A 27,387-nucleotide genomic window follows, 5' to 3' on the forward strand; every position below is an offset into this window, starting at 1 on the left:
TCTGCCCAGCTTCATTTATTCCCCCTATGGCACAGTTTTTTTTTTTTTTTTATAGTACTGTCTTTTGTAACAACCCATCAAAGTTAAATTATCCTTCTCCACATGTTTGCAAACAAATCTGTGTACCAATATGTTTATTTAGCTCTTGGGAGGAAGGGATGGAAGTTTTTTAAGTGTCACAATTCAGTTGATCCAGTGATCAGCAGAAATGAGCTGATGATTTTATGGGGATGATGCTGTGACACTATCACTTATTTACTGAGACTTAAAGTAATTATTGCAAATTCAGCTGGAAACACACTACACTCTTGTTCCAGCAAGCTTGCAGGGCTCACAGCTAACATCTCTGCAATACAGAAGTTTCTCAGAAGAAATTCTACAACAGCAAATCCTAACTTCTCCATACTGTATATTTATTATTTTCTCAACAGCGTCATCTACCGTCCATTCCTCGAATTACAGCCTGTGACATTTAACTCTATAAAGTATATTTTAATCCATAGGGGAACTAAATCTGACATTATAACTGTTCACAGTCCTGGGGGCACTTGTTTCTTGGAAAACTGCAACATTAAAAAAAACCTTTAACCTCATTATTCCCATGTTAATAGCCCATAAAAAGAAAAGTCCCATAAAAAGTGCTTTAATATCCATACAGTATATTCTTGTATGTTTAACCCTTCCAAAGTTACAAATCCTGCTAATTACAGGGAAAGAAAATACTGTTAAACTGTGGATGAGTGGGGATGCCTAAATGGTCCAGGGTTCTGGGCAAGTCACGTGATTGCAGCTGTCAAACTTTACAAACTTTTATAAAAGTTTTTTTTCTTTGCTCACTTTTTACAAAGATCTGCTTGCATGCAGTTGGCAGATTTCTATGTACAATATTAAAAAAAAATCAGGTGGTGACAGAGTATGCTGGCTCTTCCAATGGTTGCAATTATGGTAATTGCATGCATTTTTTTTTTAAGTTACCCCTGCCAAGAGAAAAAAAAAGTGAATGAGTGTTTTTTCATCCCAAGTTCCCTCCTCCCCGAGTCCCTCCCCTAATAAAGACAGGATCCCCTGCTCTATTTGCACTGGTTTAAAGACCCCTGTAACGTGGAGGAAGAAAGGCTACAGGAGAAAAAAAGAGGAAATGTCAAAGTAGAGTCTGGAAAAAATTATTCGCTGATGGTTTGGAGAAGTTCTCTTAAAGAGGGCTCCACACTGCTGTGTCAGTCTCATTACAGACTGTACACTGATGCTGCACATCTGGACTGCCCATTGCTCCATGCACTGCACTCTGTACCCCTCCAGCCTTGGGCAGATAGAATTTAAGCCCCTTTTGTAGGTTTTATATTTTAGTTTAGATAGATTTTTTTTTAAAGTCATTTTTTGGAATACAAGTGGATTTTTTTATTTTTTATTTTATTTTAATTTTTTTATACAACCACTTTTTTTTGGTTTTCACTTTTTTATGGTTGTTTTAACCTTTGCTGAGCATTCTTCATCTGAAATATTACCTCAGTGTTGGAAACTGTTTGTTCAAGAAGACCACACAAAGCCTGTGACCACCAGAACCCTGGAAGACTCAAGGTACAGTGATGATTGAATGGCAAACTTTCTACTGCTGTATTGTACACGTGATTTCAAATTTTTGGGTAGAAGGATTAGGAGGGATCTGCTGGGATTTTTAGTTCTGCAGAGGGGTTTGCTCAAGGTTGTGATCCTGGGGTGACCTGATGAGATTTATAATGATGTGGATGTTATAGAGGGGTGATGGATCTGTCCTGGAGGGACTTGTAGGATGACTTGCTGCAATTTATGGTTCTACAGCAGATCCATACATTGCCTAATTTTGCTACCAGTGGTCCTAAGGGTAAGATGTTGGACTGCTGATACTTATAGTTCTGCAACATCTATAGAGGAGTAATTTCTCCTCTTCTGCTTCCATCAGTGGCCTTGGAAGCAGTCTGTGGGTCTGGTAGAGTGACCTGCTGGGGGTTGTAGTTCTACAGCAGCCATGGAGGGATTGATCAGTGCTGGGGTAGACTATAAGACTGGTAGATTGACCTGCTGGAACTTATGGTTCCCCAGCAGCTATACAGAGGTGATTTCTCTGCTTCTGCTCCCATCACTGGTCTTGTAAGAGAGGCTGTGGAATTAGTAAATTGGCCTGCTGGAACTTATGGTTCTCCAGCTGCTATACAAAGGGGATTTCTCTGCTTCTGCTCCCATCATTGGTCTTGTAAGAGAGGCTGTGGAATTAGTAAATTGGCCTGCTCGAACTTATGGTTCTCCAGCTGCTATACAGAGGGGATTTGTAGGCTTCTGCTCCCATCACTGGTCTTGCAAGTCAAGCTATGGAACTAGTTGATTGATCTGCTGGAACTTATGGTTCCCCAGCAGCTATGGAGAGATGATTTCTCTGCTTCTGCTCCCTTCACTGGTCTTGCAAGCAAGGCTGTGGGACTAGTAAATTGACCTGCTGGAACTTATAGTTCTCCATCACTTATAAAGTTGATCTATTTACTTTACAGGGGCAATCTGTGGGGTTTGTAGTATGACCACCTGGAACATGTAGTTCCCCACTGGTCTTAATTTTTTATTATTTATGATGAAAACTTTTTGCAAAAGTGGGTGTACCTTAGCTCAGATGGTCTAATATTTTATATTTATTTTTATAATAATATAATATAGTTTATAAAATAATATTTTTTATCCATCTGGACTGGTATAAATGTATAGAATATATTCTCTTATAATAAAAATATTTTACAGGGAAGAGTAAATATTTTTGTATTTTTACACATAATCCATCCACAAGCAATAGGTTGCTAATAACAGTCCCATGTGTGATAGAATGTGTCCATTCATTGTAGTATGATGGCTGCAGAGAAGGGGAGGTGGAGTGGTAGTTGGGGGGATGTGGCTCTGAATATTGCCTCCAGGAATACGTGCCAAGGACTTGTCTAGGTATGGGGGGGTGTCAAGTCCAACCTCAGAAGCAATGACAAAAAGACTTAAAGATGATGTGACACAGACACCTCTATTGGAATTGCAGATCCAGGGTGGGCTTTGTCAGGGGCTGTACACATGGGCAGAGCATGCTTCACACCTCCCCAGCTCAGCATTTGAATGGAAGAGAATTGTTCTGTTTAGCACCTCCACTTGTCCTCAATTACATTTGTCTCAGGAGATAATTACAATTGTTACATCTTTACAAGAAACAAAACCCTATCCTACCCTTATATTGAAATTGTTACATTGTATCAAAATTCATTGTGACAGCTACAGATTAAAGGCATGACACCATAGGAACTAATCACACCTTTAGGTTCATGTTCACATTTATTTCTGCAACCTAGATGAGCCCAGTTTTTAAAGATTTGGCCAAGACTTTTTTTTGGGCGGTGGGGTTTGCCACTGAGCCCCTCGGCAATATTAACTCCTCTATAAATCCCATCACTGAATGAATATGTGATCATCTGCAAGCTGCAAAAATGATTCCATATGGGGGAGGGGTGGCTCACAGCTGCTCTATATTGCACAGCGGAAATGTAATATGAATTCTGGTTGCTATTAGCAACAGCTCTTTGCTTTTTTTATTTAAAATTCTAAACTATTGCACATTAATGGCAACTTAGACGTCTAACAATAGTTAAAATTGAAGCAAAGGTAAAAGATGACCTTTGTTAAAGCAGCCAGATTATATTCTTTATTCTCCAGCATGCATTAAGGAATGAGTTACTGGACATAATGGGTTGCCCCATGCAACAGATCCTTCCTGCGTCCTATAAATTGCTCTTAGAATCCATAAACTTGTACATTGTATCAGCCAAGTGTCCTGCAACTACATTATTTGTGTAACAGTGGACATGCAATTATTTCTAATTTCTATAAATAATCTGCACTGGGAGAAAAACCATGAGCTGTCACCAGTTGCTGGTAGCAACAACTTGTGGCTACACTGCATCCGCATCTAAGAATTCCAAAACCATTACATGATATCATCGGTTTAGAATTCCGTAGTTTATTATATTCCACAAGCCCATTAGAATTCTGTGACTGTTACATTGTATTTCATTGGAGTATTAGAGATGTTACATTGTATGAGCCATTGACTCTTCCATGGATGTTACCTTGTCCTAGCCATTGAGTGTTCCATGGTTGGTGCATTGTATGGGCCACTGAGGACTCTATTTTTAAACAGGGACATTATTGCCAACATTCCCTGGTGGGAATCAGTTATGGCCATTTAAACACATGGACCTAGAAGATTCTCACGTGGGAATGTTGGAGGGAATGTCAAATCTCCTGTTTTACAAACGAAGCCATAAGTGTTCCATGAATGTTATAGTGTATGAGCCATAGAGTGTTCCATGCATGTTACAGTGTATTGGTGTATGAGCCATTGATTGTACAGTGTACAGTGTATGGGCCATGCATGTTACAGTGTAGTAGCCATAGAGTGTTCCATGCATGTTACAGTATATGAGCCATAAAGCGTTCCATGCATGTTACAGTGTATGAGCCATTGGGTGTTCCATGCAGGTTATGGTGTATAAGCCATTGTGTGCTCAATGCATGTTACAGTGTATGAGCCATTGACTGTTCCATGCATGTTACAGGGTATGAGCCATTGAGTGTTCCATGCATGTTATGGTGTAGTAGCCATAGAGTGTTCCTTGCATGTTACAGTGTATGAGCCATTGAGTGTTCTATGCATGTTATGGTGTAGTAGCCATAGAGTGTTCAATGCATGTTACAGTGTATAAGCCATTGGGTGTTCCATGCATGTTATGGTGTATATGCTATTGAGTGTTCAATGCATGTTACAGTGTAGTAGCCATAGAGTGTCCAATGCATGTTACAGTGTATGAGCCATTGGGTGTTCCATCCATTATACAGTGTATGGGCAATTGCGTGTGCCGTGGATGGTACAGTGTATGGGCCATTGAATGATCTTTTGCTGTTACACTGAACAAGCCATGTACCTTCAATAGATGTTACAAAGAATAACACATTTAGAGTTTTAACTATTACATTGTAGGATACATTTCGATTTCTATAGTTTTTAGAATTCTTGAACTGTTCCATTCCAACAATCCAATGGCTAGACAGCCTAGATTCTCTTTGCTTTGATAATTATCCTGAAACGTGGCATGCAGGGTACCTTCCTCAATAAAAGTCTGTTTAATGATGTCCAGGGTGAGGTTACTGGCAGCTGAGCAGCTTCCAGATAGCCATGCTGTATTAGAAAACCACATTTGTGATCCCTCCCTGTTTGGGCTCCAACCCAGAGCTCCGCCGGATCCAACAGTCGGGATTATAACGTTATTTGGCACATTTCTAGCATAATGAAAAGCTAAGTCATTAAGAGAGGCTGGGCCAGGAGGGAAGAAAGACAGAAATAAGCACGTGGGATTCTAATGGACGCATGAGACTCAATTCACAAAGCTAACACACCAGAATAAGGATCCTTATATTCCAGCGAAATGTGAAAATTACAATCATATGGCTGGAAACAAAGTGCCTGAGGCTGGCGTTAAAGCTTTGCATAATGTGATTTTTGCAAGAGACGCAATTTGTGACTTATTTCGCGTGAAGTCAGCAGCCAGCTTGTTTGTACAGAAAGTCAGGAGTGAGCGGAGTATTTAATCATAAAATTCACTGTACAGAGAGACCAGTGTATGAGGTTTGGCTCAGCTCCTGAACAGCAAGCTCCCAGAGTTATGAAGTTGCCTCTTGTACTCCTTTCTCCACGTGATCCATGTGGGGGAATACCTTTGACGTCACAGAGATGTCGACCTCCCTGGGTGACACAATAGCAGCCCTGCCTGGGGTTGGTTGGCTGCTGTAGACTGGAGGAGTTCCCTGTGTTGGAAGGCTGAGTTAGATATGGTAAAAAAAAAAAAGGGATGGATGATTTTTGGAGAGGTGATGACAGCCTACAGATAATCTGAGACTTTATTCTGGGAGCCTCAAGCTGTTCCATTGGGGACAGGAAGCCGTTATCTCTACATACATTAATGGGGAAACTTTCCATTGGATGATAGTAACACATTTTCCTACACTTTGAATTCTTCACTGTCACCTTCTGTCTTATCTGCTAGGTCCAAATATAGAACATTCCCATTTATTCCATTTATAGTGAACATGCTATAGGGCTCAGTCCTAATCAAGGAAACATGGCCAATTTGCAAACTGTAATACTTTTTCAAATGCTAATTGTTGAGTTGTTATGTTGATTCAAAGGCTTAACGCTTTCTGACCCTGATCAAGGACAAATATGTAGACTGGGGGCATTGATTTTGCTGACCTTAGTAGCTTCATGCTTGCCTGGGGTTATTGGTTTAAACTAGCCTTACATGATTCAACATAATAACATCAGTTTATAATTTAATTGACTTAAATGTCAACCACTGCCAATCGATTATACTACCACGTACTGAAATTAAAGCACACTTAAATCTTTATTATTGATTCTTTGCAATTGATCAAAATGAAAATGTATGACTATATTTTACATTGATCAATCTCCTAATAATGATAAACACATGCTTCTAAATTCAATGCAAAAGAAATCAATCAAATGGTCTCCAAAACCTCAAATAATGTTACGATTGATGGAAGTTTTCCAACCTGACCAACTGACATTCTTTAAGAGTCTACACTTATTATCAATAGTTTACAGTTAAACAGATTCAACAAATAATTTTATTTATTACGATCAAATGAGCTGCTTGAATAAACTGGGAAATTGATCCATGCATGGCCAGATGTAAAAAGCCTTCACTTTCAGAATAAGGATAACAATGCCTTGATATTTCCATCAGTACAGTTTCCTATTTATGTTATAGATCTATATAGAAGATAAATATTTCAATGTTACATTATTTCACCTATCTAGAATGTCAATGTTGAGTAAAATAAAGCTCTTGTACCCAAAGTCCATGTAAGTTTGGTCACTGATGGACAGATGACACATCAAGATAATGAGATCTGTCAATCCTTGTCGCTTGTTCATATTTCTGTTCTGACAGGTTCCTTTAAATAAGGATATTTAGACTTTTATCTGAAGGGCGTTTGTATATGTTTCCCAAAGCTTGGAATGAGACAGATAGAAAGGAATCAGTTGATTATGATGCTGGCTTGCTGTATGGTATCTTCTCCGTTGTCATGATGACTTGCCGAGACCACAATATAATGAAACACTTAATTTAGCATAAATGGAGTCCAATGCCAACATTAATATTTGTTTTATGTATCTCATACCACAGCTGCCGTTGTATGATCTTGCCATCCCACTGGAGCCCCCTAGTGCCCTCTTGTAACCTTACAGTATGAGGGTGGTCTATTTCTATCCAGCGGGAATTAACAGTAGCACTTAATTTTGCTTTAGATTCCAATACATATTTTTTTACTCATACTGGAAGAAGAGGAAATGTTTTAAATGTTTTAGCATGGGAAACTTATTAACCAACCCACAGTGAAATTTCCATAATCTTCCCTTGTGGCTCTCCCTTCATAATCCTTTCAAGCCCATAGACTGGAATATTGCATTCAGAGGAATATAAATTCTCAGCAAAGTGGGCCATTTACATCCTTTATAAGCTGATAAACTGGCAGACAAAATCATTCATTGCAGGCCTGACACTCAGATTTATTTAAAGGGGGGTTACAGCTGGAGACATATGAAAACTGATTTAAACAAATTCATAGGTTTACCAAAATTATTAGTTTACAGTTATATTAGTCACTTTTCATCATTGAAGCAAATTGGAAGAACAGTCCACTCGTGCCAATAGATGCCCTCTACACTGAAGTTATTAGATATTGTCCAATGCCTTGGAGAGAAGCTCTCCTTCCTTTCCTTCTAGACGGTAAACCAACTGGAATTTAAATATTTCATTTAGCGGAATTAGGCGGTGAGATTTCTCCACTGACATATCAAGTTACTCCTCTTGAAGTGACTTTCCTACAAAAATAAATGATACTTACCTGTGCAATACCCTTACTACTGACCTCTTCTACATTAGAAGATCCAACTTTCTTTAAGAACATCCAACTTGGAACTTATGGAATTGTCATCTGCTGGCATTCCCCACTGCAGTGTAAGGTAACGCCAATCTTTAAATCATTGCAGAACACAGTAGTTCTGGAAAAAGAAATCACAAAGCACACGGAGAACTAGACATCCAGTACATCCAAAAGTATATTGGATGCTGAAGAACATTCAGCAAGATACAACTCAATGGAATTTGATGGCACTGGTCCCCTATAGCTATTTACAATGGAGGGGGTAGAGTTTGACTTATCTTTAAAAAAAACATTCAAGAAAAAAAGTAATGAATAGATTAATAGATTTCATTTACGCTATAATGTGTATCGAAATACCCATACCATGCTCCATCTTCAACCAATGTCACATGAACCAAGTGAGCAATACTGCTTGTTCATTATCCTCTCTGATTGGCCTTTAATTGCTGAAAATAATATCCATTATAGCAAATAAAATAGCGATACGATGCCATACATTTTAGAGTAAAAGGAATATTTTGTTTTGCTTTGTAGTTTCATGACATCTGTCTCATGCTGTGGGGTAGAATGTAGGTGGTCTGGGGGGGTTGTCACCCCTGCCACTCATGTGTGCTATTCTGCACCTCACTGACCTGTCATTAACAATCTGGTTATCTGGCAATTAGTAGAAGTTTATCTGCAAGGAAATAAACTCACACTGTTTTTAGTGCATGACATGTTTTTCTAAAGGGATGGTGGGAGATTTATATATTGCTAAGTAACATTCCGTGTTTTTTTTTTATATATATGATTTGATTTACATTTCTGTTAAACTAAATCCCAGCTAAAGTATGCTTTTCCATGAAAAATTAGCAAATTAGCAAATGTTATTTCAGAGTGCTACTTTTTTCAGTTTTTAGAAATGTTACACACATTCTTTTCCCATGGACCCTTAATTCTTGTGTTTGGAGGAGGAAATTGTAGATCTTGTCAGTCTTAGCAGCAAATCAGCTACAAACAATAAACCAAACCAAGGTAATTTTGCAGCAAACAGATTCCAATTTTATAAGGGGATTTATAAGCAAAGGTTACTACCATTGAGATGTAAATGATGAATGATTAACTAATAATTGGTTTATTGCTGCTTTATAGTACTGGTAGTGGCTATCAATAAAAGAGCTGTGGCCCTCATTCACAGTCATTTTCACACTCCCTTTCTGTTTGGCCAATCACAGGACATTCTGTATTCTGCAATGTTATAGAATAAAGGTGCAACAATGAATAAACATATGTGGAACCACTAGAAGTACAGAGGGAGATGTACTATGACACAGTGACACATACATTCATAAAAAAATCAAACAGCTAAACCCGAACATTCACTTTAATTTTGGAATTCAGGTGCAGAAAATTTTCAAGCAATGTTAGCGCTCTAGAAAAAAAAGAAATAGTTGTAATTTTCTATTTATTCAATTGCTGCAAGGCAAATACTACTGGCACCAGAATTTAGAATCCTTCAATGCTGGAAAGTAAATCTTTAGTGCACAGGTAATGTTCGAATTGTGGTCATAGTGCAATAGTGCATAGGAGAGTGTTAGAGTTACAGGGACAGTTAGTATCAATGGTAAGGTTAAGAAAGGGTTAATGATAAGGTTATAGATAGGATTAGTATGAGTGTTCAGAGAGGAATGGCGTGAGTTGAAGATATTCAAAATGGATTCATATGAAGGTTAAAGAAGAGTATAGTGTGAATGGTAATGTTATGTTTACGGGAAGGATTACTGTTAGGGTGACAGATAGTGGTTGTAATAAATTAAGGGTTACAAAGAGGATTAGTGTAAGAATAAGTATTAGTGTTACAAGGAGGTTTATTGTTAGGGTTACAGGTATGGTTAATGTTGGGGTTACAAGGTAGGGTAGGATTAGGATTAAAGAAAGCAAAGGAAAGTACACAAAGGTTTTTAGCTAAATGTTTCTTCAGTGGGAGCTTTGCGTTGAATAAATGAAGCACTCAATCCATAGTAATGTATTCTCCGTGGGCTAAAAGGTAAAGTTTTACTTTAGTTAACATTGATAAGCGACCCTTATTAACCCACAGTGAAATCTTAGCCCCTACGTTTTAATTTGAAAGTTCTGATAAAAATTTAGTTAAAGGAAAATGTAGGTCATTCATGGAGACCCCTCCATCATATCACCAACACTTTTGTAACATTTCATCATTTAACTGCAAACTTGAAGGACAGACAGTGATAGAGTGCTTGAATACAGGATAACTGAAGGATTTAATGATATACAAAAATATACAACAACCAACAAACATTTAGCAGTTGGCTGTAGTCAGTTTTATTTAATATGGTTTGATTAGTTGCTTTGGGTTACTGCCCTGTCTTTATACCACCTGTGCTCTGCACCTAATAAATTAAAAGCAATTTTTTTCCTGAAACTTATTAAGGAATATAAACCATTTACGCTTGGATTCCCGGAATCTCCTAATTCCAGGCCCTGTGAAATTTGGCAGCCAAGTGATCTATGGGACCATTGTAGACATGATATAATTTTCCAGCACAATTGTGCATGAGTCCAATAACATAGACTCTGGTAATCCGGTTAGGGCTGCATTCTATACATTAAGCCATCCCTTCCTATTCTCTTACATGCTTGTAGTGTTTTGTATTTGTTTCACTGTATTAATATTGGAGACCAAAACCGGATATTGATGGTATGGAACATATGGTGGGTAGAACAAAAAAAAAATCCCTCCTTCCTTTAATGGTAATGTTCCAACATTATAACAAGTACTCAGGCATTGGGAAGCACTAAATTAACCTTGTATGGAAGTTTTACTTTCCTGCATTGCCAAGGCTCTGGCACCTTCTACAATATTCCCTTCAGGTCAAATGATCGGATGTACGAAATGCTCATTTCCTTTTTATCAAAGGCAACTATCTTTACCTGTTAGAAAAATCTGTTTGCCAACGAGGTATAATGTGCCCCAAATTGACCTTAACAATGCCTGCACATGGAGGCCTCTGTAAGATCCTTATTCCCCCTTTTTGTTCTTTGCTGAGCATTTGCTTTCTTTTGCTTGTCCTAAAAATGCAATAGAAAATTAATGGAACTTTAAGTAAGAGAAATTACCTTTTGAGACAGATGTTACGAGAACATTTGCATTTTTTTAAGATTTCCTCTCAACTCAAAAGCTGTGGACTTCCCCTCACTGTTTGTCTTAGTGACAATGATCACTTACAAAAAGAAATATCTCCCCAGCGGGGATACTGACAGCGCTTCAAATCTGATAGAGCAGCTTTTCTCTACATTTTTAATTAAAAATAACTTTCAGATCTTTAAGGAACCCCTGCTATATTTACTATGTCCACAGCTCACAGTACATTAGCATGGTGGCCAATGTGAAGAATGCCTATTACATTGCTGGCCAGGAAGTATGTCACCCTAACTGATAGTCCCCCAAAAAACATTGGTGTCAGTTAAACTGACCTCAGGGTCACAAAACTGCTCTTTGCTCAGGGAATTCCTGCAACCTCTGGAGGAACCCTGATTGAGAAGTACTATGATAGAGTGTCCAACCTTTCTCCATTGTATCCAATTTTTTTTAAAAAGTATTGTTTTTACAAGCGCTTTAATTTTGTTTCCCCATTGGGGTTATTACTTGTCATTTTATGTGGAATCACGGAGAAGTAAATTGACCCCCCTTTTCCCAAACAAGCAGAAGGACAGCATCACAAACTTCACAGAGGTTCTAATTCTCCCCTGGGCTACCCAAAACTAAAAAAAAAACTTATTTCAGGGATCTGAAAGGTAATGGTAATTTCAGAATTTCTGCAATGTTTCATCTCGCTCCACCACCACTGGCCTCCCAAGTGATGAAGGTGTGCCGACGGTGTGGACCGTTCTATTTTCCTGCGTCAATTGGTGCCAAGCAAATACGAAGGCAGACACAAAACAAATACAGACTTTCAGCCTGGTGTTTTCATTGTATTCAGACTTTTTACACTAATTATAAAACATAGGTGACCTAATGATCCCAGTCCGGTTCATTTACGACGTATGAAATAATATGTTTTTGAACCGGTCAATTACCATCTTACAATACTTCTTATGGAATGTTTGATGATTATTGAACTGAGTTCAGCAGAGGTATAATTGCTAAAAATGATTTTAGTAGTTTATTTTTTTTTAAATTGCAGTCTGTGTGGGGTTTGACACTTTAGAAGGTTTAGTCCTGCAAAACTGGTGGTGAATATAAAAGCATTTCTAGATCTGAAGCATGTTGTAAGAGGGCTTCCATTGGTTTTCTCTATCTGGAAATGTTTGGCTATTATGCAGAACCTCTGGCTTCAAGACTTTATAAGTTACCAACCTGGAACAAATACACAGGTCAGGAAGTCAGAGAAAATGCATTATTGTTCCTGGTTCTTAAATAGGAATTAGACTCAAAATGCCTAAAATCCACTTACGCTTAATCCCGCAGCGCAGTTAATCGGTCCAGAGGTCTCTTCCACCGGGTCCCGGCATCCGTCTCCAAGCCTGGGCACTGCCATCTTTGCCTCTTTTTCCTGGTTCTTCTTCCTATGTCACCCGACCCAGGCGCGAGGTTGGGTGACGTAGGTTGGAAAAAAACTTGCCGATCAACAACTTTTTCTCTTCTTATAAAAAGGCTCCGTCTGCGCATGCCCGAGATACTTGGACATGAGCAGAAGGAGCACCCAAGAGCCTTCCGGGATGCGTGACGTAGGTATCCTGGGCAACTTTGCCCTCCCATTCATTAGGGGGTGGTGCTGCACCTTTTTTTTTTTTTTTTTTTTTTTTAAAAGGGTGTTGCACCTAAAAAACAAACAAACAGAATTTTTATCTTACATAAAAAAGGGTTGTCTACCCTTTTAGGTAAAGTGAAATTTCTGAGTTTAGGTACGCTTTAAATTGATTCTGTCGGTAAAAGGCATCCACACAAAGAAGATATTCTATACTTACACTTCTTACTGCTTATACTGTTGGTAGAAATCACCACCTTGGGACAAAACCAAGAATTCCAGGAGTGATGATCTTCAGGTCCCCCACTGTACCGAATGGTGTCCCCCACCAACCTATACTGTATGGGCTTCGTGGAAGAAACCACTAAGTGTAGAAGGGAACCAATCTTTAAAAAGTGGGATTCTAAAGAGCGTTTACATGCTGATTTTGCTTTATATAATGATATTTCTTGGCACAGACAGTAGAAAAGTATAGTTACAATAAAGTTTTATCACACGGAGGTCACACATGGCTATTTCTGTTCTTGAAACCAGAAAGCTGACTTGTAGCTGTTGATTTAGGGAATATAGGCTGTTCACATAGTAAAGTGTTTTATCCTCATGCAAGGGATATATCACTTAGCTTAGTAAATGAGCTGGAGCTCTGGTGACTTTACTAATCCAATCATGTGCAAGAAAACATTCCATTTTTTTTCTGATTTCCTAGCACATGTTTGGATGTTGTGAGTTTCCCCAACATTAACTAAACTTATTGAACTATCCCAAGCAAGGTGGACAATCCACTTTGCTAAGTGAACAACCTATATTCTTTAGGAAATCATCCCCATAGTGTGCTTAGTTTGCCATCTGCATTTGCTTATTTTTTCAACAAACATGCTATGACTGGATATTGTGTTTCCTAATCAGAGTCACAAGCTCCGGAGGTAATTGCATTACATTAGCTCATTTACCAGAGCCTTTGATGAACGGCGTCTATATTAATCTCAGCCACTGATATACAACAACCCTGCACTGATATTTACTACATCTCTGATATACTTCGGGTGCTTTCCAAAACAGAGAACGCTCTTGTTGCATTTTTTTCCGCTGCTTCAAATTTGCCCTGAAAGGTGATTTTGTCATATTCCATGAAAGTACAGACTTTTGTGCTATTAAAAATAACATGTGCTATTTGAGGTAAAGTCACAACATTCCAGCACCACAGAGAGGCCTTTAAATATCCTGGCATTCAGCCTCAGAGTATAATGAAATGTGCACCGGCTCTTCGGCAGAAAGGCTTGCACTTCCATACTTCCAAGCTTAGGTGCGTCCAATGTGTTTGTGGAACATTGGTAAAGAAAACATGTCATGAAAGAAACATGTTAGTTTTCTTTACGATGCTACTTGTCCAGATGTCACACCAACTCGCTAGCTTCAGCAGATGACCTGGAAGAAGTATGAAGATATTGAGGACCTTTTCTGACTTTAAAGGCCAGCATACTCATTCACTAAATCCAAATGCATAATAGAGACCCAGCATAGTAGGCAGGTTGGTGGAATTTTTATTAGTGGACCAGTTATGGCAGCCCTTTATGTTTCTATTAGAAAATATATAACTCACCAAGATCTACTGAAGACCGTTTATAGACCAGCAGTATGGTCTAACCATATCCTCCGACAAATATATTGAGCAAAATCTGCTTTACTCATCTCATTTATGCTTTGCTTTCTTTGCTTGCTTTGGTATTAAAGAAAATGAAGCTCTGCTCATAAATAGGGGACAACCAAATGCAGAAAGTGGAAGCATGTTATATGTTTTTGACTAGACATGTAACAAGGTGTCCTTACTCCAGGTGTAGTATGGAGCAATCATTGGGGTAGAAGAAGAGAGTAGGTACCACTCTAAATGGTGCCCTTAGTCTTCATTCATTCAATTCCTATATGCTTGAGCATAGTGTGTTTGGTGACTTATTGACCCAGGTATTGAAACCATCAGGAAGAGCACTGACAATGAATGAACCTGCAAATTTAGCTGCAACCTAAACACTGAAGGTAGCACCTCTTGTAATGGGATCTATCCCTAAGCAAAGTGAACATTCTCTAAGCATTCTTCTATTTAAGGTTATCCAACTTGATGCACCACCACATCACCATGTTGGATCTCATCCCATATTGACAACCCATAAAGCACTCTCAAGAGCAACAGGTACCAGTTTTCCAACTTGTCCACCAATATCATTTATATCTACATTGTTGATGATCCTGTGCATTCTTGATTGCCCATGAGTGCAGTCTCATTGGTTCCATCACTCACATGTATTTATTAAGAGGGCACAACATGTATCTTATTGATATTCCACTTATTTATTTACATAATTAGCAATGGGGTATGGTTATTGGCGTCATTGATGATGCTGTACACCCGTAACTCCATCCCATTTGTCATAAATAGAAGACACTGATTGGCTAACTGACTCCAAATAAACTTGTTATCGGTTCTCTCTTCTTTCGGCTTTGCAGAGCATATACCAGCTCTAAATTCATTTTATGGATGTTTGTGGATAATAGAATCAAAATGAACCCTTTTTTATGGCAACAATATAAGCTTAAACTTTAAAATAACATAGTCATTCATGCAGAAAAATGTAATTTTCAGCTCTTTCGTGCAGAAGCAAAGTTGATCCTACTGTGTAGACTGTAACATTTTAAGTCAGGCTGTGTTTGAGCTGCTTAAGTCAGCACAGGAAAAGCAACATTTGCTGTTGCATGATGTAAGAGGGTGTTGTTCCAAGAGGCGGCTGATGCCAAGGCATGATGTGAGATGAGCCTAATCAGACCAAGCTCCGCTGGCTGATAAAATACAAAGGGAAGAAAGGCCAGCAGCAAGCTTATCATACTGTTCCCAGGACCCAAATCTATTCTCTGAATAAAATCAAGCTACCACCTAAGTTTATAATCTGGGTTGTCCTGAGGTTCTGGAGGAGGCTGGAAAAGTTGACTAAAATCATCTGTGCCATTAAATCCTTTTTAACCTCTGGACAGACTGAGCTACACCCAATACACCCTGTTTTAATGAACATAATAGGTGTTATACCTACCATTGTATAATTACCTTTATATTTAAGTAGAACCATGCACTGGGGAGGGGAGATTGAGGAAAATAGTTCTGGACTTGGTGGGAAAAGGTGAAAAGTTTTGTCAGGGTTTTTCTTTTGTCCCTCACTTTCAGGCATATGTGACATCTCTACAAGGGATCCGTGGATTGGTTATCGGAATAACACAAAAAGCAAAAACTTTTTCTGTACTTCTCATCCTGATAGTGAAAATTTCTCCAATATAGATACAGATGGCAAATAATATCTGATAGAAGCACTAAACCTTACCTGCTCTATACAAACTGGAAAAAAAGCCTGTTGGGCTTTAACGGAAGTGAAGGAATAGGGTTTGCAGAGGTTGAAATTGCAACTGAGCCTCATGCCCTTGTTGGAGTTGAACCCCAGAAACCCTGTAAGGACCTTCCTTGAGAAACCTGCTTGTCACAAAATGTGTCAGAAAAATATAATTTATTTGTCCGTATTGCTATGCCTTATTCCCCAGCATTGTCACACTACAATGTATTGTCCTAGAGAAGATTTAACCTCGTTATTTGTCCTAGTGATGTTTGTCGCTGAGACAAAAAATGAAGGGAAATCCTGCATTTTAGAGTCATCGACTGAGTAGGAAATGAAGAAAATTATATAATTAAGGCCAAAAGTTATTGCATTAACTGTCCTAAATTGACATTTTCTTTATTCTAGGAATATGTCCTCTCATTTTCTGTTGCATCTTCTGTAAAGGAAATACTCTATCCAAAACTGAAAAAAAGACCTTCATAGGTTGATCATTTGGTATATCAGTTACTTAAAGTGTACATATACTGAAAAGAATTATCTTTCTTTATATTATCTTCCTACAATATCCTGCAATGCAGAAATTGGAGATGAATGAGAGCCTATCAAGACTCTTAGTATATGAAATTGGATAGGAATTTGCTGGGAGTGTAATGGAAACCATCATTGACATCAGAAACCTTTTGGCAGAGCTAGTTCCAGGGGGACTCTATAGCTCATATTGGAGTTTATTGACAAAAAGCAGTTATTTCCAAGACAGTGGCATTGAGGGAATTATGGCTCATCGTTTTGGCTACCTGCTAACATGACCCCCATAATGTGTTTTGTCCAAACTTGTCATTAACGGGCTTTGTGTTTTTCTTTTTGCAGATGCATTGTGAACGATTTATATGCATCCTAAGAATAATTGGAACAACCCTCTTCGGAGTGTCCCTTCTACTGGGAATTACGGCTGCTTATATCGTAGGGTATCAGTTTATCCAAACAGACAATTACTACTTCTCTTTCGGACTGTACGGCGCAATCTTAGCCCTCCACCTCCTCATCCAAAGCCTCTTCGCATACTTAGAGCACAGGAAAATGAAACGTTCCCTGGAGACCCCTATTAAACTGAACAAGTCCGTCGCCCTTTGTATTGCTGCATATCAAGAGGATCCTGACTACTTACGAAAATGTTTACTATCCGTCAAGAGGTTGACCTACCCTGGAATTAAAGTCATCATGGTCATTGATGGCAACTCCGATGATGACGTCTACATGATGGAGACGTTTAGTGAAATCATGGGCAACGACCTAAGTGCCACTTACATCTGGAAAAATAACTTCCATGAAAAGGGCCCCGGGGAGACAGAGCAATCACACAAAGAGAGCATGCAACACGTTACTCAGTTGGTGCTCAGCAACCGCTACATTTGCATCATGCAGAAGTGGGGTGGCAAGAGAGAAGTGATGTACACAGCGTTCAAAGCACTGGGAAGAAGCGTGGATTATGTTCAGGTAGGTCATAAGTCGCTGCATGTTCAGACAGACAGACTTTTGTAATATCCCTGCACAAAGTACAGGATACAGCAGGCTCTTTTGAACACAGTGGCCCATTCACAGTGTTTAAAACACACTCTGCTCCATGAAAGTGTTTTTTTTAACCTAGTACAAAGCTGCCGAATAAACTGTAAACTCTATTGAAAGTGCATAACGTCACTCTTGAGAAGTGAAGGGTTCCAAATCAAGCCTTAGCATCCCCACCCCCCCAGCACAACACATACATATGTTCCTAGAAAGGCGGAACCCTTGAAGAAGACGGAAAATGAAACTCTTTGACCAAATGCCAAAACAACACACACACATACACACTGTCAGCTGTAACCTGTCCAGGTTAAAATAATATATATACGGTGGGCGGTGCAGTGCATTAACTTTCTGAATGTAAGGAATCTGTGGCTTGTTTTGTAAGCGTTCGGCTATACACAACCTGATTTTAAATTTTAGAACCAAATATTATGATACCTTTGCTGTGTAAAACCTCTATAGCTGAACAATCAATATTGTTACATATAGTACAATCTTTCCATATGGCATTTCCGTTTAAAATAGGAGTGTTTAGGACCGTTTTTTGCACATGGCTTTGGCATATTGTTGCAGTCCGGTTCTGACCCGAATATGTACACCATGGCCACAGCTACAGTTGCATGCAGATCGTGTTGTCCATAGTGCAGATTGCTACTCCTGGTCACACGGTTTGCCAGGTGCTAGAAAGCTGTGAGCCATGCAGTTTGACAAGCCCCTTAAGCATGTTTAAATGACAAAAAAATGTATTGGTGGCTAATGAGACTGATATGAGAAGATATGATGTTGTGAGTGTAAGCTGATGAATATTGGGTGTCTAGCACCATATAATATGCCATGCTACATAAATAAATGATCATATTAATAATAAACAACAATAATACATCAATGCAAAAATGAATGAATTTATAGATGTAACTAATATATTCTCTCAGTCATTCCATGTGCAGCAAAAATGGTTTAGGGAGGAACGACACAAAGAGCTAATCAGGCTACCAACCTACACAATGTAAAAACATGCTCTCTCTGTGATAATCACTGTGGCTGCTTCTCTTTTATTGTCTAGTCCGCAGACTGGGATGTGTTTGTGAGCTGATGTGATTGAGAACTTGGTTGGGTTGTCCAGCAAAGGTGCCTGGATCACACTTCTTATATTTACATTTCATCTGTGTTTTCCTTTAGTTCAGCTTTATGGGTTAAATATGCAGCACTGATGATTAGTCCATATATTCCAAACATAGCCCACTGACTTGGGATTCCAATTTTTCATCCAAGCAATGCTGTGGTAGAGTAGACTGAATGAGGCCATTCTTGACACAATCCCGTGGCTGCTTAGCTATTGCTGTAGGTTATACATATTTACACCTTACTGACAGCTGCCACAATTCTTCGCAGATATCACTATCAGAAAAATGAAAAACGAGATAGCAAGTGAAGTGAGAGGAGCCCTATTTTCACACACTAGAAAGTCTCCAATATAATACAACATGGAGCTCTGGCCAGGCAGCAACTAGCAAAAACGAATTAGTCATTCTAGACTTTAGGGGACTCAAATTAGAACAGTGGCCCTTCCATTAAAAATTACTTCCTAATAACCCCATACACAAATGTTGATTAAACATGGTTCACCATTCAAAAAGGTGCATGTTTATACCTCTGTATCCCACTGCAGGTAAAGGACTGGTCAGATAGGTGCAATACCAGCTTCCAGGTCACCCACAATGGGCTTGATTTATTAAAGCTCACCCAGGCTGGAGATGATAGCCTATCATGGGAGAAACTGGTTGGTCCATCAAATCTGGAATGGACTTGGTCCAAGATGATTTATGAGAAATCCATGATAGCCTATCCTCTCTAGCCTTTGAGAGCTTCATTAAATCAGGCCCAATAGCAGAACCAAAGGGTGCACCGGTAGTGAACGGGTCACATCTTCACCATTTTCTTGTAATGTTTAGTAGCCCTTTAAGTTTGTACACTTCTGCCAATTTCCACTTTTAATAAATTTAAACAAAGGAATACAGAAAAGTATTTTCAACTTGTAAAACAAAGCTGCCTTTTCATTTCATAAGAGCCTGAAGATGAAACACATGTCAAATTTAAGCTGTGTGTTCCTGAAGTACAGATGGCCTACACACGTTCTTTAGTTCTCATGCTGCACAACACCTGAAGGTTGGCAATAGTCTTTAATGTTAGCTGAGGTCAAGCCAGCTTAATCCTACGAGGTTTAGGAGTTTACAATGTCTCCAGGCATGAGTTAGGAACGTAGTACATTTGTTAGTGAAAACGTTGCTAGTTGGCAAGGTGAAACAGAAAAATATTTTCTCCGGAGAAAGCCATTTAATTTTTCTACGATTCCCCTGATGGATATCACCTTTCAGAACCATTTGACTGTCTCCTAGCTATGAGTCAGACAGGTCTCTTATCCCCTAGGACTCTCCGTAGGGAGGGTCTCCTCACCCCGGTACATCTGGTGAAAGTTGTTACAGCGGCTGACGTTAAATATGTGAATTTTCTAATCCCTGAACAGTCTAGTGGCATTTTTCCAGGAAACTCAGTTCTCATTTCAAGGGAAGATATTTTTTTTTTCTGCTCTTCTCTTATCCTTTTGTCTTCTATTAGGTTTTTCAGGAACAGCTGATCAAATTTTTAATTTACGTATGTAGGATCGTCCATGCCAAAATTATAATCTGATTCATGGAAACTAAAATAATCATACTCTTCATACATATGTAAGGGTACTGAAATAGAAAGCTTACTTGTAAATGTACTTTCTTCTACATTTCAATGTCCACAATAATCGAATGTTTCATAATGGCTATGCCAACATTTACCAGGCTTGGTTAGCACTTGGCCTACAAGAAACGGCTTAGAAATTCAATTGTGGAGGTGCTTAAATTGATTGCCTGACTATAATTCCTAAATTGATCTCCTGATTATAACTCCTGACCAACTGTATGTGTCCCAGTGAAGAAAATTGCCCTCTTTATTGGTCTGGCCATTGTCCCCAAAACATAAAATGATTGGAAAAAAAAACTGCACTTACCAGGGGTAAGATCTCCCAATATGGGCTGTTATTCTGGTAAAGTTGGGTCTTTGTGGAGTTTCTCCTTACATTAAAAAGATCTTTTTGTCCTTTCCAGTTGCAGTACAGAGTAAAGAAAGCTCCACAGTGAAACACAGACAGCAGCTTACATGGGTTTTGGACATTCCTTACTTTGCCAAAAATAAGACTTTTAGGCTACAGTTTAGTATTATAATACAGATTCACAATATATATATGGTGTTGCCACTGTGGACCAGACCACATTCCACATGGCAGTGCACCAAAAAGCCTCATTTTTGCCCAACTGTAGTCAAATAGATCAAGAAAAAATCAGCAATTAGAGGAGTTAGCAATTAGAGCTTAGTCAAACACCATGAGCAAGTATCACATAAAATGTTGATCTTGAATATTTTATTAGCTGACGTTGAAGCTAAAGTAAAAATGTTATATCAGGACCTCTCTGATGAGGAACAGAACAAGGCTAAACTTCAGTGTGTTGGGATTGTCTTCCCCAACAACGGGATGATGTTCTCACAATACGAGGCACCTGCGGCACGTCTGTTACAACCATACAGCCTGGAGCTGAGCCTCTGTTACACTCATCTAATCAGAGACGGCTTTCACAATTGACTCCGAAGTGGGAAATGATTACTGATGGAGCCAGAATCATTTAAAGATCATCATGAGAAAACCACTCAGGCCCTGCCCAAAGCTAAGATTATTTTTTTGGTTCAGGGAAAAAACAGAAACCTCAGTTTTGTCTGTGTGTGTTTAACACTTAGGAAAGAATGTGATTTTTCTTCACAGTCAACCAGGAATTTGAGGTTTTTGAGGCAAATGAATAAAAGGGGGTGTACGTTTATGTATTTTGTGTATCCTTTCCAAAGGCTCAGAATTACGTTTTGTGATTAGTTGGTATAAAATCTGGCTAGCTTTTTAACGGGTTGCAGTAATGCACAGAGTAATGCTCTCTATGGAGTGCTACCACAACACGCAGTGCGGTGCAATGAGGTGCCAACTGACCCACACTACTATAGTACACTTTAATGTACAGCGCTGCACATTTATGTTGGCGCTATATAAATCCTGTTTATTAATAATAATAATAATAATAATAATAATAATACAATGCAATAAAAACTGTAGACCTGGTGTGTGTTCCATTGCTTTACTAAAGCATAACCATATAGGGTGTAGATTTACATTGTTTGGAGTATACACAGATACAGCAAGTGCAAGTCCATCCATACATTGGGGGGGGGTTGCTGAGAACAGAATCATATGATAAGAGATTGAAGCCCCATTGAGATAAAACTTTAGGTTGCTGTAGACCCTATTAAAATGACATTTGGTTTGCTATAGCACTATATATTATAAACAATTGAACTTTGCAAAATTAAATTATGGTTTGCATTCTTTTTTTTATGCCTTGTATATTGGTGCTGCCTTTTTACAGCCACATCCCTTCTACATTGCATTGCAGTCTTGGCTTCATGTCATATCTCAGGTCAGGTTTTTCTGGCAGTGACAAGATTGGACAAGGCCTGTGTAATATGTATTGGAATGGAAACTTGTCTTTATCAGAAGTATTTGTGATAAGGTGGCAATGCAGAACAGGAAGACAGAGTATTGGTACCCTGTAACAGGAAGGGCATGAAAAGAACATCATACAAGGATAATCAGTTATTATTTTATTGAAAGCTGCCTATTTCTTTTTTTAAATACTTTACAAAAGTATAACTAGTATGAAACTTAGGTGACATCTAGAAGAATTTAACTGTGTCTAGCTTATGAGGTTATCAAAAATATAAACAGAAAAAATATGACGATAATCCTAAAATAATCCTAATAATCATTGTGAATGAAAACAATTTTTTTTTAATTTTATAATGCTGCATACCAAAATCAATGCTGATTTATAGTACATTCTATATGTGCCATCTAATGTTCATTATCTCTTTATATCTTAGGTGTGTGACTCTGACACTGTACTTGATCCAGCGTCATCAGTAGAGATGGTGAAAGTTTTAGAAGAAGATTCGATGGTTGGGGGTGTCGGTGGAGATGTACAGGTAAATACATCAACTGAGAGATCAATTTTTTATTACAGAGATGTATCATCATAATATGGCATGTTAAAGTCTAAAGCTCCATGGTCCATGCCCGGTCCATTTTTAGCTTTTCATGGAGTTGAATTGGATTGGAGCTAGTGATAGGCTAACTTGACGGTATTCGACTCGTTATTTTTCATTGAACATTCTTTGCAGTTTGCTAACCAATTAAGTATATTGCTATCCACCTATTGTCCAGTTATTACTATCTCTCGATATGTTCAGAAGAACTTACAGTTATATGCCTAAACAGTGTCCAGCTTGCTTAGTGCTACTTTCCCAAGCTTCCATTTGGGAGGGCACGTTCTACAAAAAGCCGCATGATTGCCTTCACATTCAGTGACATCATTGGCTAGGGAGCTGCTGACGATCTTTTTATTGGAAGGAAGAGAAGCAGGGGTATTTCTTGCTGTGCTAGGCTTTTGGAATGCCTGTGTGTGTTGGTTCAGATGGTGGGTTTTATGCTGTAGTGGCTACATTGGGGCTCCATGGAACCCTGCAAGGCAATGTAGCCACCCAAAAACCAACACAGGTGCCAAAACCCTGTCCAAATAGAAATATAATGTTTTGTTAGAGTTGGACCTTTTTGTTAGAGCATTGAACACAGCATTGTTTTGTTAGAGCATTGATCCTCACTCTCCTTATAGGAGACCTGATGCTTCCTGTTCCTTCATTTTAACAAAGCCAATGCCGAAATTCTACTTTTTAGGCTTTGACAAAACAGGTTGTTCTTCATATAGACACTTTAACAATTAAAGCTGGTTTTGTATTAAAAAAAACAATATTGAGAATGTGATATTCACCAAGCATTCACTGCTGCCGATTCTTCTTGGGGCATGCTTTTTAAATAACCTGCAGTAAATGTATAGTTTGTGTCCCATCCAAGTACACCTGATGGTATTAGCGATGGTATGACCAAAACTCCTTAGCTTTGGAAAAGTGAAAACTGTAAATTCTCAATTATTTTATTTTTTACTGTCTTTGTTCTGTTGGTAAAAATTCTCCTCCATAATTTCCTGTCCTGGAGATAAACCAGTGAAAAGAAGGAAATATCCTAAATCCGAGAATTCCACATGCACTGGAATGGATATTCCCATTGTGATGTATCCTAACCTCCTGTTCTGATCACAACTATGAAATTTGGAAATTCCTATCATCAGAAAAATTAGTTTGGGTGAATCTTTCCTGGAGCAACCTGACAGGTGTTCTGATCTTCTTTTCAAACACTGAATAGAAAGTTTTGCCTGTATATAAACCTAAATGTTATTCAGTGCAAAAAGCATAGATAATGTACAATGTGTACGTATCCTCTGAGCAGCCAATCAGAATTAATTTATGTCATTATGTACATTGCATTGAACACACACTGAATGAACCCAAGCCTGACGAAATACAGATGCCTAATTTTAGTACAATATAGATTTATTTAAATGACCTGGCAGACATCTTCCTCTTATAGGGATGTCTGTCTGTGATCCAGCCAGACAGAGCTGCTTGTCCCTTCCAAGGGTTTCTTGCTGGTTTTGGCTAATCCCATCCCTTTGAAAGTAATACCTCCTTGTAGTCACTTGGATGGGCTCGCTGAAATGCTAATTTATGACTTTCCTGAGGACTGGCAGGAAGTGCAGCTCCGCTACAGCAGCAGTTGTGCTTTTACAATTAAAGTCAAATATGAGCAATGGAGGAGAAAGACTTAAGGTCTTCCTTTTGATGTTCAGCTCACTGCACTATTGTTCCTCTTGCTCATACATATAATTTACCCTCCTCATGATGTTTTCAACCAAGAGTAATTACTCCTGCGCTAAATCTCTTCTATTTGGCTTGGCACCGTATACTTCCTTTGTGTATTTTCTGTATGTTTTAATTATTGTTATCAGTAGGATTGTTTATATCTTGAATACAGAAAAGGTTTTCAACATAATTGATAAATACAAGATCAAATGAAAAATGATCTTTTCTTTTCTTTTCTTTTTTTCCCCCCTTTTATGCTTTCTTTTCATTCTTATCTACTTGTTATTATCTACTTGTTGCCTTCCTGCACATGCAGTTCACACATATGCATTTTAAGCTAAAGTTACTGGGTGGTTGACTACCTACTAACCACTGAACAACTAGTACCCACATGTTCAGTTACTGGGCAGTTGACTATCTACCAAGCACAGGTCAACCACCATCCATGCATTTTATCGTATGATGAATAAGAATGGCTATGGAGGCAGTTTTGATAGGGAGTTTTTAGACATTTACCAACCTTCACCATAGATTCTGCTTTATATTAGCAGCCCCTGGTAGTTGGTTAACTTTTCAACCAGTTTGAATAAACATCTGTGCTTGTCTACCACTATGGACAAATATCAATGTGGTTGCTACTTTCTGCACTTTTTGTTGTTAAGACATGTTTATTTGTACATTATTACTAGTAGCATGATAGCTAATTTGTCATAACATTTGAGAGATAAAGTGAAGGATACTATTGGACAATCCCTGAATGCCTTGCCTTCCGCCCACTCCAAAAGTGTATCGATACTTAATTTAGGAAGCCAACCTATCTAATCTGGTTTAACATTAATGTGGTTATGGCTGCAACAGCTGATGTCTCCAAAAATGAACCATCTCTCCAGTTTCCTTATGTGTTTGCTGATCATTTGTAGTAGTTGTATCTTCTTCTTTTTATAATTCTGGAAAATGTACAATTTAACTCACTGTTTGCACATAGGTTATCTTGGTGGTATGAATTTTATAAATAAATTATGTAATTTCTTCTTTTTTCAGATTTTAAACAAATATGACTCATGGATCTCCTTCTTGAGTAGTGTGAGGTACTGGATGGCCTTCAACATCGAGAGAGCTTGTCAGTCCTACTTTGGGTGTGTTCAATGCATCAGTGGACCTCTGGGAATGTACAGAAACTCACTACTTCATGAATTCATAGAAGACTGGTACAATCAAGAATTTATGGGCTCTCAGTGTAGCTTTGGAGATGACAGGCATCTAACTAATCGAGTATTGAGTCTTGGCTATGCAACCAAATACACAGCGCGGTCTAAGTGCCTTACTGAAACACCTACCGAGTATCTAAGGTGGCTTAACCAGCAGACCCGTTGGAGCAAGTCCTACTTCCGGGAGTGGCTGTACAATGCTCTGTGGTTCCACAAGCATCATCTGTGGATGACCTACGAAGCTGTGATTACCGGATTCTTTCCTTTTTTCTTAATTGCAACAGTCATCCAGTTATTCTACCGGGGGCGTATATGGAACATTCTACTCTTCCTATTGACCGTGCAGTTTGTTGGCCTTATCAAGTCTTCCTTTGCAAGTGCACTCCGAGGGAATATAGTCATGGTTTTCATGTCTCTTTACTCAGTCTTGTACATGTCCAGTTTACTACCAGCGAAGATGTTTGCTATTGCCACCATCAACAAGGCCGGGTGGGGAACTTCAGGAAGAAAAACTATCGTTGTCAACTTTATAGGTTTGATTCCTATAACCGTTTGGTTTACAATCCTCCTAGGTGGTGTCTTCTACACCATATGGAGGGAAACAAGGAAGCCATTTGCAGAATCTGAACAGACGGTTCTCATCATTGGTGCAATACTTTACGCCTGCTACTGGGTGATGCTTTTGACTTTATATGTGGCTATGATCACAAAATGTGGCAGGCGGAAGAAAGAACAGCAATATGATATGGTACTTGATGTATGATGATCACTTATCTACAAAGTGTGCAAACCTATCAGACATTGTGAAAAAATAAAAAGCCTTACGAGACTTAGAATTCCTAGAAGTATTATGGACATGAAGTCATGTCTTGAAGGGAAATGCAACACTGCTGCTGGGACTTAAACAAACACTAATTGTGACTCGTTGTCATGCATCCAAAGCAAAAAAATAGTAGAAAACTTTTGAGAAATTGAACACAACTTTAAACCAGGCCATGCCTTGTTTTGGTGAAGCAATTTTATTATGCACTTTTTTTCGATTGTGCATATGCCTGACAGTGTTATGCTCTGTATACCTCACTGGTCATGCTTATGTCGTGGTGAACAAAGCCTTCTGATATATTTTTAGGCCTACAGGATCTTTTCTAAATATGTATTTTTCCTCTGGAAAAGTTCCTTGAAAGTGGGCCAATCGGCTCTAGCAATAAAGGACAACTTTATTTATAAACTTTGTTTTTTTTTTTTTAAAAAAGTTCTTTTTAATTTTATTTCCTTTTTTGTTTTAGGGATGGCCCTGTGGCCATCAATTTATAAATATCACATGTGCTATACAAGCACGGTGGAATGCTGTATTTTTATATTATTGAATTAATTATGATTTTTTTATTTGTATGCAATGTTTAAAAAAATGCATATTTTATATTTTACTTATCCGATAAATAATTTGGTTCTCTATTCTTTTTAAAAATGTGTTTTTTAAATTTTTTATTTTAACTGATACTGGTCAAAATGTGAAGCTTTATAACAGTTCATATTGTTCACCAACAAATGAATAAAATAATTATTTGTACCTTAATCTCTGAATCCATT

At 38.4% G+C, this 27,387-nt stretch overlaps 1 protein-coding gene across 1 annotated transcript; it reads left to right on the forward strand.

The window, feature by feature from the left end:
* The first annotated feature begins 1,122 nt into the window (after positions 1–1,122).
* Positions 1,123–27,371, forward strand: HAS2 (hyaluronan synthase 2). Its single transcript, XM_072410683.1, has 4 exons — positions 1,123–1,578; positions 17,012–17,638; positions 22,718–22,819; positions 25,631–27,371. Exons 2-4 carry the CDS (start codon positions 17,012–17,014, stop codon positions 26,558–26,560), a joined length of 1,659 nt encoding a protein of 552 aa, XP_072266784.1. The 5' UTR covers positions 1,123–1,578; the 3' UTR covers positions 26,561–27,371.
* The last annotated feature ends 16 nt before the right edge of the window (positions 27,372–27,387 follow it).

Source organism: Pyxicephalus adspersus, chromosome 5 (genome assembly GCF_032062135.1).
Source record: "Pyxicephalus adspersus chromosome 5, UCB_Pads_2.0, whole genome shotgun sequence".
Classification (NCBI taxonomy): domain Eukaryota; kingdom Metazoa; phylum Chordata; class Amphibia; order Anura; family Pyxicephalidae; genus Pyxicephalus; species Pyxicephalus adspersus.

Bases quoted from the DNA above. Each gene is read 5' to 3' on its own strand.
- HAS2 (XM_072410683.1), top strand. From the start codon at position 17,012: ATGCATTGTGAACGATTTATATGCATCCTAAGAATAATTGGAACAACC. The intron at 17,639-22,717 runs GTAGGTCATAAG...TTTATATCTTAG, and splicing joins GAAGCGTGGATTATGTTCAG to GTGTGTGACTCTGACACTGT. The intron at 22,820-25,630 runs GTAAATACATCA...TTCTTTTTTCAG, and splicing joins GTGTCGGTGGAGATGTACAG to ATTTTAAACAAATATGACTC.